This window comes from Podarcis raffonei, chromosome 6 (assembly GCF_027172205.1).
Source record: "Podarcis raffonei isolate rPodRaf1 chromosome 6, rPodRaf1.pri, whole genome shotgun sequence".
NCBI classification, from domain to species: domain Eukaryota; kingdom Metazoa; phylum Chordata; class Lepidosauria; order Squamata; family Lacertidae; genus Podarcis; species Podarcis raffonei.
This window is the reverse complement of record NC_070607.1, coordinates 90878945-90892122: the sequence shown is the minus strand read 5'-3', so window position 1 is coordinate 90892122 and position 13178 is coordinate 90878945. Positions and strand designations below refer to the sequence as shown.

General features: G+C 45.8%; 1 protein-coding gene across 1 annotated transcript in view; it reads right to left on the bottom strand.

The window, feature by feature from the left end:
- COL9A3 (collagen type IX alpha 3 chain) overlaps window positions 1-13178 on the bottom strand; it is a 68568-nt gene that overhangs the window by 42313 nt on the left and 13077 nt on the right. The window contains exons 3-7 of the mRNA XM_053394469.1: window positions 10829-10864; window positions 7623-7694; window positions 7262-7315; window positions 2813-2848; window positions 649-672 (exon numbers count right to left, since the gene is read on the bottom strand). Of these exons, the coding sequence (XP_053250444.1) occupies window positions 649-672; window positions 2813-2848; window positions 7262-7315; window positions 7623-7694; window positions 10829-10864 (222 nt within the window). The remainder of the gene's footprint in view (window positions 1-648; window positions 673-2812; window positions 2849-7261; window positions 7316-7622; window positions 7695-10828; window positions 10865-13178) is intronic.

Sequence of the window (13178 nt, the reverse complement as noted above, 5' to 3'; positions counted from 1 at the left end):
ACAGCCAACATATTTTCACTTCAGGGTTCTGTCCCTGTAGTGTTGCCAGCATCTGTTCCAAAAAAATCTTTTTCTGGGGTTTGGATAGGGGTGACAGGAAGTATATAATGGGGGAGATCTTCTACCTCACCTACCCCACAAATAGGGGTGCAGGCGGCGCTGTGGGTGAGTCTAGGACTTGCCGATCAGAAGGTCGGCGGTTCGAATCCCCGCGACAGGGTGAGCTCCCGTTGCTCGGTCCCTGCTCCTGCCAGCCTAGCAGTGTGAAAGCACGTCAAAGTGCAAGTAGATAAACAGGTACCGCTCCGGCGGGAAGGTAAACGGCGTTTCCATGGGCTGCTCTGGTTCGCCAGAAGTGGCTTAGTCATGCTGGACACATGACCCGGAAGCTCCCTCAGCCAATAAAGCGAGATCAGCGCCACAACCCCAGAGTCGGTCACGACTGGAACTAATGGTCAGGGGTCCCTTTACCTCACAAATACAAAGTCTTAAATGCCTTGGAACATTTCTAGATCTTCCATCTAAAACTGATGCAGGCATTGTTTGAAAATGGAGAGCTGTGAAGGCAGTTTTCAGGGAGGCAAAGGTAAGTATTGAGCTCTGGTGTGGTTAGATTTCGGCAAATAGTACCAAGCTGGTCTTGCTTACCGGAGGCCCTGGAAGTCCTTTGCCCTGAAAGTGAGATCAAAATTACATTTTAAAAATAGAAGATTCATAAAAAATAGACCTTGTTTGAAAACCCACTCTCTCCTCTCTTTTCCCTTCCCTTTATTCAAACATAAAATGTGCAATTTTAAAACATTAGCCCTTTTCCTGCTACGGGAATGGATGTTCTTACACGGACGTAAGAGGCTGTGAGGAAATGTGAAAACTGATGCAGTGAACTAAGTTGCACATGGTGGTTTTGTTAAGTATAATTGTTTAATGCCCATTGAAATGGAAAATAACTCTATAATGTGTCTGCATGTATACTGTGAAACATGGCACGGAAATTTCCACTGAAGCTGCAGAGAGCCTAACAGGGTAATCATTAAGTGGGGCTGTATCTCTGCTGGCTCAGTCACAAGCTGAGAATCCCATAGGTCTATGCATATGCTTTGTTTTCCAGCTGCTGAAGAGAACGGACATGCTAATCTCTCCAGTAAAACAGCCACAGGCTAAATGGAGGCTGTTTGAAGAGCGATACTGTATAGCTTTGATTTTTTAGGTCAGGATGCAAGATGCTAGTAATCTAAAAGGTTTATACCTGTGCTGGGATCACTATAAAGAAATAGGCAACTATCTGAATGTAACTTTTATTGTTTCAAGTTGTTTGGAGTTAAAGTTCTGCAAGTAAAGTTTTTGAACCATATTTTTGGACTGGAGAATTTTTATTTCAAAGAAGAGTCCATTTGTATTCATCCAACAGCTTCCATAGGCGCAATATTAATAACCTCAATAGGTTTCTCATCCAACAGGTGATGCTACTGTGACTGCCCATAACTGCCCATCAGGAAGACCAAAGTGATTTATCCTTTGAGCCCAGTAAGACAAACACCCACCATCTATTAAATGATCATCTGAGGACCTTCCTGGCCTTGTTACATTTGAACATATTTCTTATAATTGTCAATATTGAACAGCTGTCTGTCAGGACATTTGGGTGCTATATATCAACTTGTAGGTTTAAACTGAGATGGATATATTGATGGTTTTTGTATTATTATTATTGGGAGCCGGGGTTTATTTTTTGCCTTTTCGCTTCTTTCCTTCGTTAAATTTGCTATAAAAATAAAGAAATGTCAGCAATTGCGCATGTTAGCTGTTTAATGGAGAGGACCAACTCTGACCAATGCAGGATGCACGGTTCCTTCTTCAGCTACAAAAACCAAAACAAAAACACATGTGGTTTCCTCCCCTGAAATGATCCAGGTGACAGAACATCAGTTCACATCATGATGTAACATTAACAACAGAGACAAAAGGCAATACTGTGAACTATTGGCACAATAACTTCACAGCTTTCCGCAGAGATGGCACAAGATTTAACAAAATGGTATTTTGCACCTGTATAACTTTTATGAGCTGATCCAAATCCTTGCTGATTCCAATGGAAATAATATTCCTAATGACTTCGGCACCCCAGTAAGTAACTGTGGCCAAATGTACCCATCTGTTGGCGCTGGCTAATTTTCAGGCCCAGCAGACATAGAGTTGGAAATTGAACACTGGACCAGATCTAGCATCTCCTCTCTTGGCTATTGTTGGACACACAAAGCTTCCTTGTGCCATCGGGTACTATCGGGTACTATCTGCTATGACTTCCCATTTTCCAGCTCCTTTAAACAGGAGGTGCTGGGACCACCTGGATCAGGGGTCGGCAAGGTTTATCTTGCCTGGGCCGGTTCACTCCAGCGGAGATCGCTCCATGGGCGGGATTGCGCATGCCTCCGCGATTTCCGGCGTCTACATCTGCGCAGACGCAATTTCCGGCGTCTGCGCAGACGTGATTTCCAGTGCCACGAAAGCGAGTCCCCGTGCTGCGCTGATTTAGCACAGCTTGCAGGGACTCGCCGAGTGGGTGGCTCGGTTCGGGGGCCGGTTAAATGACCCCCATGGGCCGCTTGTGGCCCATGGGCCTTAGGTGGATGACCCCTGACCTGGATGCAAAAGGTGTGTTCTGCTCCTTAGCTATGCCCTTGTCTTATTCCTGCGACTTCAGGAACAGCAGCACGAAGGATCCCCATTGACATTGCACTACACAGCAATGTGTGTGATGCACAACCTACGCCATACTTATATGCAAGAGATATAAAATTGTAGGTTTACTCACGGCTGGTCCAGCTGGCCCCGGAGGTCCTATGGCGCCCTGCCAGATTGAAACATTAAAATTAGCGCTGCACTGAATTTGGATTCCACTGTGAAAGTTGCCATTTAGAAACAGATGTCAAAATGATCACAGAAACCCTGCATTCTGCTCTTTCATGAGCACCTCTTTGCAGTCATGGTTCCTCTAATTTTGTTTCATTTTTATTTGTTTGTTTTTGCATTTATATGCCACCTTTATCTTCCAAGGAGGTCTCCTCCTCCCCATTTCATCTGCAAAACAACCCTGAAAGGCCAGTTAGGTTGAGAGGCGATGACTGGCCCAAGCTCACCCAGTGAGTTTCAGGGCTGAGTGGGGATCCTAACCCTGATCTCTCCCGGGTCATAGTCCAACACTCTAACCATTACACAACACTGCTGCTCCTGCTTTGGGAGGTGGGGAAGTGGGAATTCATGCCCACTGCCCAACCATCTGAGAAGGTGCTCCCAGCCTTGTCAAATGGTGCTGAGCACCGGTGGTCACAAAACCAGTTCTACCTTGTGCATAATAACACACAAGTGGTTGGTGCAGAAAGAGACTCATGTTGCCTTGCACAACTGAATGCACACCCCAGTTCAGCGTGAATGGGTGACCCTCTGGATGTCAGCATTGCCCATTTGCACTAGATCACTTTGAACTAGTTGTGCAAAAAACAACAACACCCCAACCTCTTCATGTTGATGCTTTTGGATGTATAGAGATGCAGGTATAGATAAATTGCAGGAAATAATAAATTACATATATGTTTGCCCTCCCCTCCCTTTCAACTCAGTAATAAGAAGTGATCAGGCTTGCTAAAAAACAGAAAACAGAAAAATCAGTTCCACCCATTGGCCTACTGAAAAACCTTTCTGACCAACGTCACAAATTCACACCAGGCAGAGTGGTAACTTTCCTCGTTTGCTTTATACCAAGGCAGAGGGTTCTCTCTGTTTTTTGAATTTTTAAAAATTAGTTTTCCAACATAACCCCAATAAAGTGGTACCTCGGTTTCCGAACATAATCCGTTCCGGAAGACCATTCTGAGTTCCAAAACGTTCAAAAATGGAAAACTCAATACGGAAAACTCAACATGGAAGCCGCGTGGCATGTTCGACTTCCGAGGTACTTTCAAAAAATGAAGCATTTACTTCTGGGTTTACGGTGTTCGTAAACTGAAATGTTTGTCAACGGAAACATTTGAAAACCAAGGTACCACTGGTACCTTGCCAAATTATAATAGTAATGATTAATTCCCAAATTATCAAAATTATCAAAATGTCAATCAACTTCCAATTAATGCATTTTAGGTAAAGTGGCTCCCCGCATGGTGGCCTGGGTGCAATTTCCGATCTCATATCACTGCATTCCATAAACTTAATTAATATCAGTTACATTTCAGTTATATTAATAATCCCTTAGTCAACAGCTGCATAATTAATGGTTTCCATCCATGATGTTACAATATATAAATTTATAAAGCTTCAAGTGAGGAACTCAAACTGTTATCTTTATTCTGCCCTGCATGTGAAAACTGTTATGTTCATGGAGGTCATGTGACTTGTGTGGCAGCACAACCCGGAAGACGCATGTCCAGGTTTTGCGCTGGGGCATGCCAGAGGGTATGGTAGCACCATTCATGTTGAAAGAAAGGAGATTAGGAAGTTCAGGAAGAACTTCCTAACAGAAAGAGTTGTTCTGGTTGTGGACTCTCCTTCCTTGAGAGCCAGTGTGATGTAGTTGTTAAGAGCGGTGGACTCGTAATCTGGTGAACTGGGTTCGCGTCTCTGCTCCTCCACATGCAGCTGCTGGGTGACCTTGGGCTAGTCACATTTCTCTGAAGTCTCTCAGCCCCACTCACCTCACAGAGTGTTTGTTGTGGGGGAGGAAGGGAAAGGAGATTGTTAGCCGCTTTGAGACTCCTTCGGCTAGCGATAAAGCGGGATATCAAATCCAAACTCTTCTTCTGCTTCTCTTCTTCCTTGGAACTTTTTAAGCAGAGGTGGGAGGGTCATCTGTCATGGATGCTTTAGCTGAGATTCCTGCATTGCAGGGAGTCGGACTACAATGACTCTTGGGTCATTGGGTCTTGGCAGATGAAAAATAAGAGGCACAGGAGGAGTTCAGCACCGCTCCTGCCCGTCATTGGCAAAGCGCCTTCCCCTTTCCCACCATTGCTATAATATTGGCAAGCACGTCTCTGAACCCCGTTTGAGGATGTAAGTGCCTTTAAGTAGGGACTGGTCACAGCAACCTAAGGAGAGAAAGCTGGATCAGGCGAATGGCCCATCTAGTCCAGCATCCTGTTCTCACAGTGGAAAATCGGATGCTCGTGGGAGACCCGTAAGCAGGATTCGAACACAAAGAGCATTCCCCTTTCCTGCGGCTTCCAGCAACTGGTTTGTTGTTGTTTAGTCCTTTAGTCGTGTCTGACTCTTCGTGACCCCATGGACCAGAGCACACCAGGCACTCCTGTCTTCCACTGCCTCCCGCAGTTTGGTCAAACTCATGCTGGTAGCTTCGAGAACACTGTCCAACCATCTCGTCCTCTGTCGTCCCCTTCTCCTTGTGCCCTCCATCTTTCCCAACATCAGTGTCTTTTCCAGGGAGTCTTCTCTTCTCATGAGGTGGCCAAAGTAGTGGAGCCTCAGCTTCAGGATCTGTCCTTCCAGGGAGCACTCAGGGCTGATTTCCTTCAGAATGGATAGGTTTGATCTTCTTGCTGGGATTCTCAAGAGCCTCCTCCAGCACCAGAATTCAAAAGCATCAATTCTTCGGCCATCAGCCTTCTTTATGGTCCAGCTCTCACTTCCATACATCACTACTGGGAAAACCATAGCTTTAACTATACGGACCAATATTCCAGTACTATACTATATTCCAGTAACTGGTACTGAGAAGCATTGCTGGCTACGACCGTGGAGGCAGAACAGAGATAATCCTGTCGAAAGCTTTCTCCTCCATGAATTTGCCTTAAAAAAAAGGGACTTGGTTTACGAAAACATCTGAAAAGCTGTTGCTTGATTTGGACTTCAAAAGGAAGGGCACCCTGGCATTCTGCATACCACACCAAAGCAGATTAGTAGGGTTTTCCCCCCTGTTAAATTTAAAGACAACCCTCTAATCAGATGGACAGCTTCTGAGAGCTCAAAGCCATAATTAATTCCATTTCCACCCCCTTAAGATCAGGCTGTAATCCCATCAAGATCAACTTTGTTTACAAATGCCAGCTTAGTTATATATTTTTAAAAGCTTGGTTATTCACATTTTTTTGTTCCTGGGCTACTTCCTGACAGATCCTAAACTAGTCTTTTACAGCGCTGGCTGCTGGAAGGAAAGAGTGGATTGTTGTCCTTCTTAATGACTGAAGAAACGATGAGTTCTCAGAAAAAGCTTGCTAATTCTTACATCAAATCTGCTGCAGAACTCGCACAAATCCTGAGCTAAAATCCCTTAAAATATGGAAAGTAATTCACGCACTGGTTAGCTGTATGTGCAGTGGGTAACAGCAAAGTTGGGGGACCTGTGGACCTCTCCAGATATTGTTTAGCCTGGATAAAAGGAGACTGAGAGGAGAGATGATAGCCATCTTCAAATATCTAAAGGACTGTCACATGGAGGATGGAGCAACCTTGTCTTCTCCTGCTTTGGAGGGTAGGACTCCAACCAATGGCTTCAAATTGCAAGAAAGGAGATTCCAACTAAACATCAGGAAGAACTTTCTGAGAGTAAGAGCTGTTCAACCATGGAATTGTCTCCCTTGGGAGATGGTGGACTCTCCTTCCTTAGAGGTTTTTAAGCAAAGGTTGGATGGCCATCTGTCATGGATGCTTTAACTGAGATTCCTGCATTGCAGGGGGTTGGACTAGATCAGAGTTTCTCAAATTTGGATCTCCAGCTGGTTTTGGACTACAGTTCCCATCATCCCTCACCACTGGTCTTGCTGCCTAGGGATGATGGGAGTTGTAGTCCAACAACAGCTGGAGACTTGAGGTTGGGAAACACTGGACTAGACGAATCTCAGGGTCCCCTCCAACTCTACGATTCTAGTCTCCCATCAACCCCAGCCAGCACAACCAATGGTCTGGGATGTTGGGACTTGCAGAAGAACAACATCTAGAGGGCTGCACGTTCCTCACCCCCCATTCTAGATCAACTATCACAGGGGCAGTGGGACCATTTTTAGCTTGAGGGCCACCTTCACTTCTGGGCAAACCATCTGAGAGCCACATGGCAGAGGTGGGCGGGGCCAGAGGCAGAATTGGGTGGAACAGTTAATTGCCAATTTCACTTTTTCTGAAGGAGAACCCAGCAACACCTAGATGACCTCAGGTTTTCCATCCCTGGCATGCAGATTAATATTGCCATTCCACTTTGATTAATGAGCTTACTTTTGCCCCAATGGTCCTTCAAGTTTTTAAAGGTTCTGGTACTTACTCTGTCCCCTGGTGGCCCTACTGGTCCAGGTGGGCCATCGGATCCTGTTAAACCCTGACAAAGAAGCAGCAGAGAAAATATTAACGTTTTCATTTATGAGATTTCTTACCCATCCTTCACCACGAGGTCCAGAGGTTGGATACGACAACTGACAAAATTCAATATTAAAACCAGTCTTTAAAAATTATAGCCAAGAGAACAGAGTGGGGTCCTTTTTTAAAAAAGAAAAGAGAATGACTATATTGGAGAACACACAGAGAGAGGTTTCCCCCCATAATTTGAGCACTGGGATGTCAGCAAAGCATGCTGGGAATTGCTCTCACTAATGAGGAGGGCGCAGAAAGGCATATTCAATACTTACATCTACTCCCGGAAGGCCAGGCAAGCCGGCATTTCCTGCTTTCCCAGGCTTCCCTGGTGCTCCTTTTGGCCCCTGAAACCAGATTAAGAGGCAGGCACTGTTAATATAACAACCACAGAGATATAACAGGATAGCATGGCTTCAGCGTTGACACTTTCTCAAAGCATGGACTCAGCAGCATACCGGTATATAAGCACGGAATTTCTTTCAAGTCTCGGAATTGGAATCCACGCTTGACTCCCACCAACAGGAAAGACACCCTCAGCGGAATTCTATCCCTGCAGCCTGCCTAATGAGTTGTTAAGTATTTCTCAAGGCTCTGAGCACTTCTCTGCTGTGGGATGTGGAGAAACAGCTTTGCGCTCCCCAGGCATTTCTCTGCAGCCCCACAAGCTACAGCAGTGGTTCTCAAAGGGTGTGATGTGCCACGTGGCCGGAGAAGGTGGCAAGCGTGGCAGGAAGACCCAAGGGCAATCAATATGCCAAGGGCGCTTCCTGGCCAAAGGAATGTGCACTGCAGATAGCTAAGTAAAAGGTAAAGGTAAAGGTACCCCTGCCCGTACGGGCCAGTCTTGACAGACTCTAGGGTTGTGCGCCCATCTCACTCAAGAGGCCGGGGGCCAGCGCTGTCTGGAGACACTTCCGGGTCACGTGGCCAGCGTGACATCGCTGCTCTGGCGAGCCAGAGCCACACACGGAAACGCCGTTTACCTTCCCGCTAGTAAGCGGTCCCTATTTATCTACTTGCACCCGGGGGTGCTTTCGAACTGCTAGGTTGGCAGGCGCTGGGACCGAACAACGGGAGCGCACCCCGCCGCGGGGATTCGAACCGCCGACCTTTCGATCGGCAAGCCCTAGGCGCTGAGGCTTTTACCCACAGCGCCACCCGCGTCCCTGGGAGATAGCTAAGTATTCGTTGCCAAAGATAACACAGTCGCTTCTACAGCTCTGGGTAGATAATTTATTACGGTCGGAGACCAGCTTATAAAACACACTTGGGGGTACAATCCCAGAAGGAAAACAAACATTTAAAACAACGTACAACAATAAAGTAAAAATTTATAAATGCGATAAGCGTATAGACACTTAAAACTAAGCTACCGCAGAGAGATGACCCAGAGTCACCCATGGAACCATGTTTGGGGATTTTCTTAATGAACTTTGAGTCAGGGGATGGTCTGCGCCTACAGATCTGTACACAGAATCTGGCGACCATCCGGGTCTTCTTATGATCTTTGCCTAACAGGAAAAGGTTAAATTTTTGCTTTTCCGGGAGATCAGTGAGCCTCACCAGCAGGGGATCAATGGTCTCACTACGTGCCTCTTCATAAAAGGGACATCTAAAGAACAAGTGCTCTGGGCTTCCTATATCCCCCAATGAACAGGCGCCAAGTCTCTGAGCATATGGGATTTTTTAAAAGGAACAGCTCTGGGTATCAATGTGCACCAATCCAGCGGCTAGGCAGCTGTGCCCAGGTCCACGCTTTGTGGAGCAGTGGCAGCAACAGAGGACCACTTGCTGCAGCCGGAGACTGCGCCTTCATGGAAACTTGCTCTGCTCATCCCTTTTCAGTCCCCTCCTCGTTCTGGGAAACAGTGGTGCAGGTAAAGGTGGGGAAGCATCCAGCCCTTCACTTGCCTGACCTGCGTCTTCTTCCTCCTGTGCTCCACCCCCCAGCTCTGAAGCTCCCCCTGCCTCCGAGTCTTGCCTCCTGGATGGTACAAGTCCACCACAAACCACTGCCCTCCTCTCGCAAGTCAGACTCCAGGCTCCCTTCTACTGCTGCACCCTCCACAATGCCCTGCCAGTCCCTGACACAATATTATACTTTGGGAACGATCCGTGTTCTTATGCAGCTGCATTCTTCTATGCTTCCTGTAAGTCCCGTGATCATATTCTTAAAAAAAGTTCTGTGATATAAATCAAACACTGCTAGGATGTCAGGCTTAAGGGAATCTGTTTCCACCCCCCATGGAAGTAGATAAGCAGAACAAAGGAAAAGGCGTCTTCCTACCAGTTAGAAACTTTAATAATCACAGCAAGAGAACAAAGAAACCATCTCCCAGAATGGCGGTGCTCCCAATTAAGGATTTCACTCCCTTCTGTCCCTATTAATCTACGTCACTCCAACATCTAGTACTCTGAGTTTATACCCTGTGTTTTCTGTTCTGCCACTTTCTCAGCTTTTCCTGACCTTGGGCTGAGTGGAGGAATGCTGTCCAGAGACTGTGAATCTGTTAACTCTCTCCCTCTCCCATTGTTTCTTCTCCTAGCTGTTCCCCAGCCAGTATTTCCCAGCTACTGCCTTCTGAACTATGTCCCTCTACAAACCACTGTTCCAAATCTATGCTGCCTTCCTGCTCCTGGGAAGATTCAGGATCAGAGGGAGGGGGAGGTTCCACCATTCCTCCTCACAGCAGCCCACCTCAGCACAGAGGCTCTCAAGTTTTTCATCCCTACCTGTCCTTCTTTCAGAAATAAGAGTTACCGACAGCTGCTTTTATTTCCCAGACAAGTGTGTTCCTTGGTCCTTTGCTGTCTCTACTCCTCCTATACCCTTTGCCCCTGATTCTGGTCTCTTTCTTGTACCACAGATGCTTCTGATCATTCCTTGGGTCCATCTAGCTCTGTATTGTCTACACTGACTGGCAGAAACACTCCAGGGTTTCAGGGTCTCTCTGAACCCTACCTGGAGATGCTGGGGATTTGAACCCGGAACCTTCTGCATCAACCTCATTACTATTATTAATTTTTATTTTTTTATTATCCATTATTATTACTATTATTATTAAAATCTTGCATACCAGCCTTTGTCAAAAGACCACGGGGCAGCTTACAACACAGAACACAAAGCACAATACAGAATGCTATATCTATGCAATATACAGATCTGAACAGTTACAGAAATAAAATCACAATAAGGAAAAATGCACAACAGAAGACAGCTTCTCATAAAATGCAGATTCTCACCGCAGCAAAAAATAAAAATAAAAATAAGGGAGGAGGAAATGGGCATGTTACTGTATCTAAAAATACAGTAACAGAGCACACTTGCAGAATCTTCCCTCTATGCAAAGTAGTTCTTAATCCCAGCCACCCACAAAGAGCATCTGCATGCAAAGTCTCTGATCTACCACTGAGCGATGGGGCTTGTTGGACTTCCCTAAGGACAACATTAAGGAATGTTAAATGAGCAAATACTTACTGGTGGACCAGGCAAACCAGGAGGACCAGGCTCTCCCTAAATATTTTAAAAGAAAGCAGAATTAAGAGTTAGGTTCCTATCTCCACCGTCAGCTGCCATATTTACACCCAATCTTTCCCCAGCCCCACTAAAAGCACATGAAGATTTCCTGTAAGTCCGGATGCTTGAGTACTTGCTAGAACTTCACTGTCCACTAAGATTTAGGAACTCCTAAAGCATCATTTAGGCAGGTGCCATCTCTACTGTCTTTCTGGTGTCTATTGAAGACTTTCCTTTTTCAGCAACCATTTTAAGTGCAGGCTGTTTAAGGTAAAGGGACCCCTGACCATTAGGTCCAGTGGTGACCAACTCTGGGGTTGCAGCGCTCATCTCACTTTATTGGCCAAGGGAGCTGGCATACAGCTTCCTGGTCATGTGGCCAGCATGACTAAGCCGCTTCTGGCGAACCAGAGCAGTGCACGGAAATGCCGTTTACCTTCCCGCTGGAGCTGTACCTATTTATCTACTTGCCATTTGACGTGCTTTCGAACTGCTAGGTGTTGAATGGTTTATTTAAATGTAAAGGTTCATCATTGTTCCACCCGATGTGTATGTCTTTAAAGGGCCAGAGTAAGATAACGAGACCCAGCTTTACAGCTGTGAAGCGTAGCAGGTGCTGCTGAGTTGTATTTGATTAAGGTGTGTCAGCATTTGGGTGTAGTATATAAGGAGCAGCACCTAGCTCTCCCATTACCCTGGGGGATGGGTTGGTGGTTGGGTCTGGTTTGGTTGTTAATGTATTTAGTGTAAAAGGAGTTTTTGTTTTTCTTATTAAAACCTAGTTTAAGTTATTTTTGAGTCCTTTATTTTTTTTAATGCATGGTCTCCCCAGCAAGCTCTCTGCGCTACTAAACTGCAAATAGCCAACATCTTTGGTTATGGGCCCAGCTGCTGAGTGGATGACTGCATATTTTTGGACTCGAGAAAGGTTTGAAAACTCCTTCTCCTGTTAGCGTAGTTCTGTGGGTCTGGAAGAGTTCCAGAATGGTTGACCGGGTTCCTGAAGCTGAGAAGGCTCTGGTCTTCCCACAGCTAACAGATGAGAACTATAGTTTATGGTCTTTTCGGGTGGAGGCGCTTTTGACCTCTAGAGAAGTATGGACCTATGTAACTGATGAGCCTCCTGACCCTGTGACTAATGCTTGGTCGAAAGGAGATGCAAAAGCCAGGGCGATAATTAATTTGGCAGTCAGTGACCAGCAAATGGTCTATATAAGAAATAAGAAAACTGCCAAAGAAATGTGGGACAGTCTTGCAGCAGTGCATGTTAGAAAAGAGTCAGCATCTGCATTGACGTTTTTCAAGCAGTTGTACCAGACGAAGTTGCAGCCTGGTGGTGATTTGGCAGCACACTTGAGACGTCTGGAGGCAATACGCGGCGAATTAATTCGAAGGGACATGGAGATACCTGATATTCAGTATGTTTTTATCATTCTTTGTTCCCTTAACAAGGACTTTGATGGCATAGCTAGCCAGATATCTGCCGTTCCACCAGCACAATTAACTGTGGAAGGGGTGACGGCAAGATTAATGGGCGAGTTGGACAGAAGGGAGGCTTGTGCCATAAGCACTCCTATTTCCAGAAGTAATGAGGAACGCCATATGCAAACCTGTGGTGATACAACTGCATTTAAAGCTGCCAAGCGTTGTTGGTTCTGCAATAAGCAAGGACATTTTGCAAAGGACTGCAGATCCAAAAGAAAGCAAAGTACTCCCAAGCCTGTTTCTGTTCGTCAGTCACGGTCGTCAGCCCAGCAGCCGACATCGTATAGTAGAGACAGAAACGAGCCGCGAGTTTTCCATGCTAGGACAACAGATCGTAAAAGACTTAAACGTGCCAAGTGGAAGTCTTTTGTTGTGGACTCAGGAGCATCTCAGCATATTTGCAACGATCGAAGCTTGTTTATTTCTTTCGAAGAGGAAATTGGTAATGTACATTTAGCCAATTCACAAGTCTTGCAGTCGCTTGGCAGGGGTACTGTTAAACTTGACTCTTTAAACATTACAATAGCGAACTGCATTTACTGCCCGTCAGTGGACAATTTATTATCAGTAAGGTGTTTTGCTCGTCAAGGCATAACTGTGCGTTTCTTAAAGTCAATGTGTGAGTTTTTCGATGGGAACAAACGTCTATTATATGCCCGGGAATCTGATGGTTTATATAGACTGTATTTTCGCACCTACTCACAATTGCCTATAAACTGCAGAGCAGCACAGTCAAGCCAGGGGTTGAGGAATGTAAGGCCTCATTCTGGGTGTGTCCATGAGGCACACAGAATTCTGGGACACCTGAATTTTGCTGATGTAATTA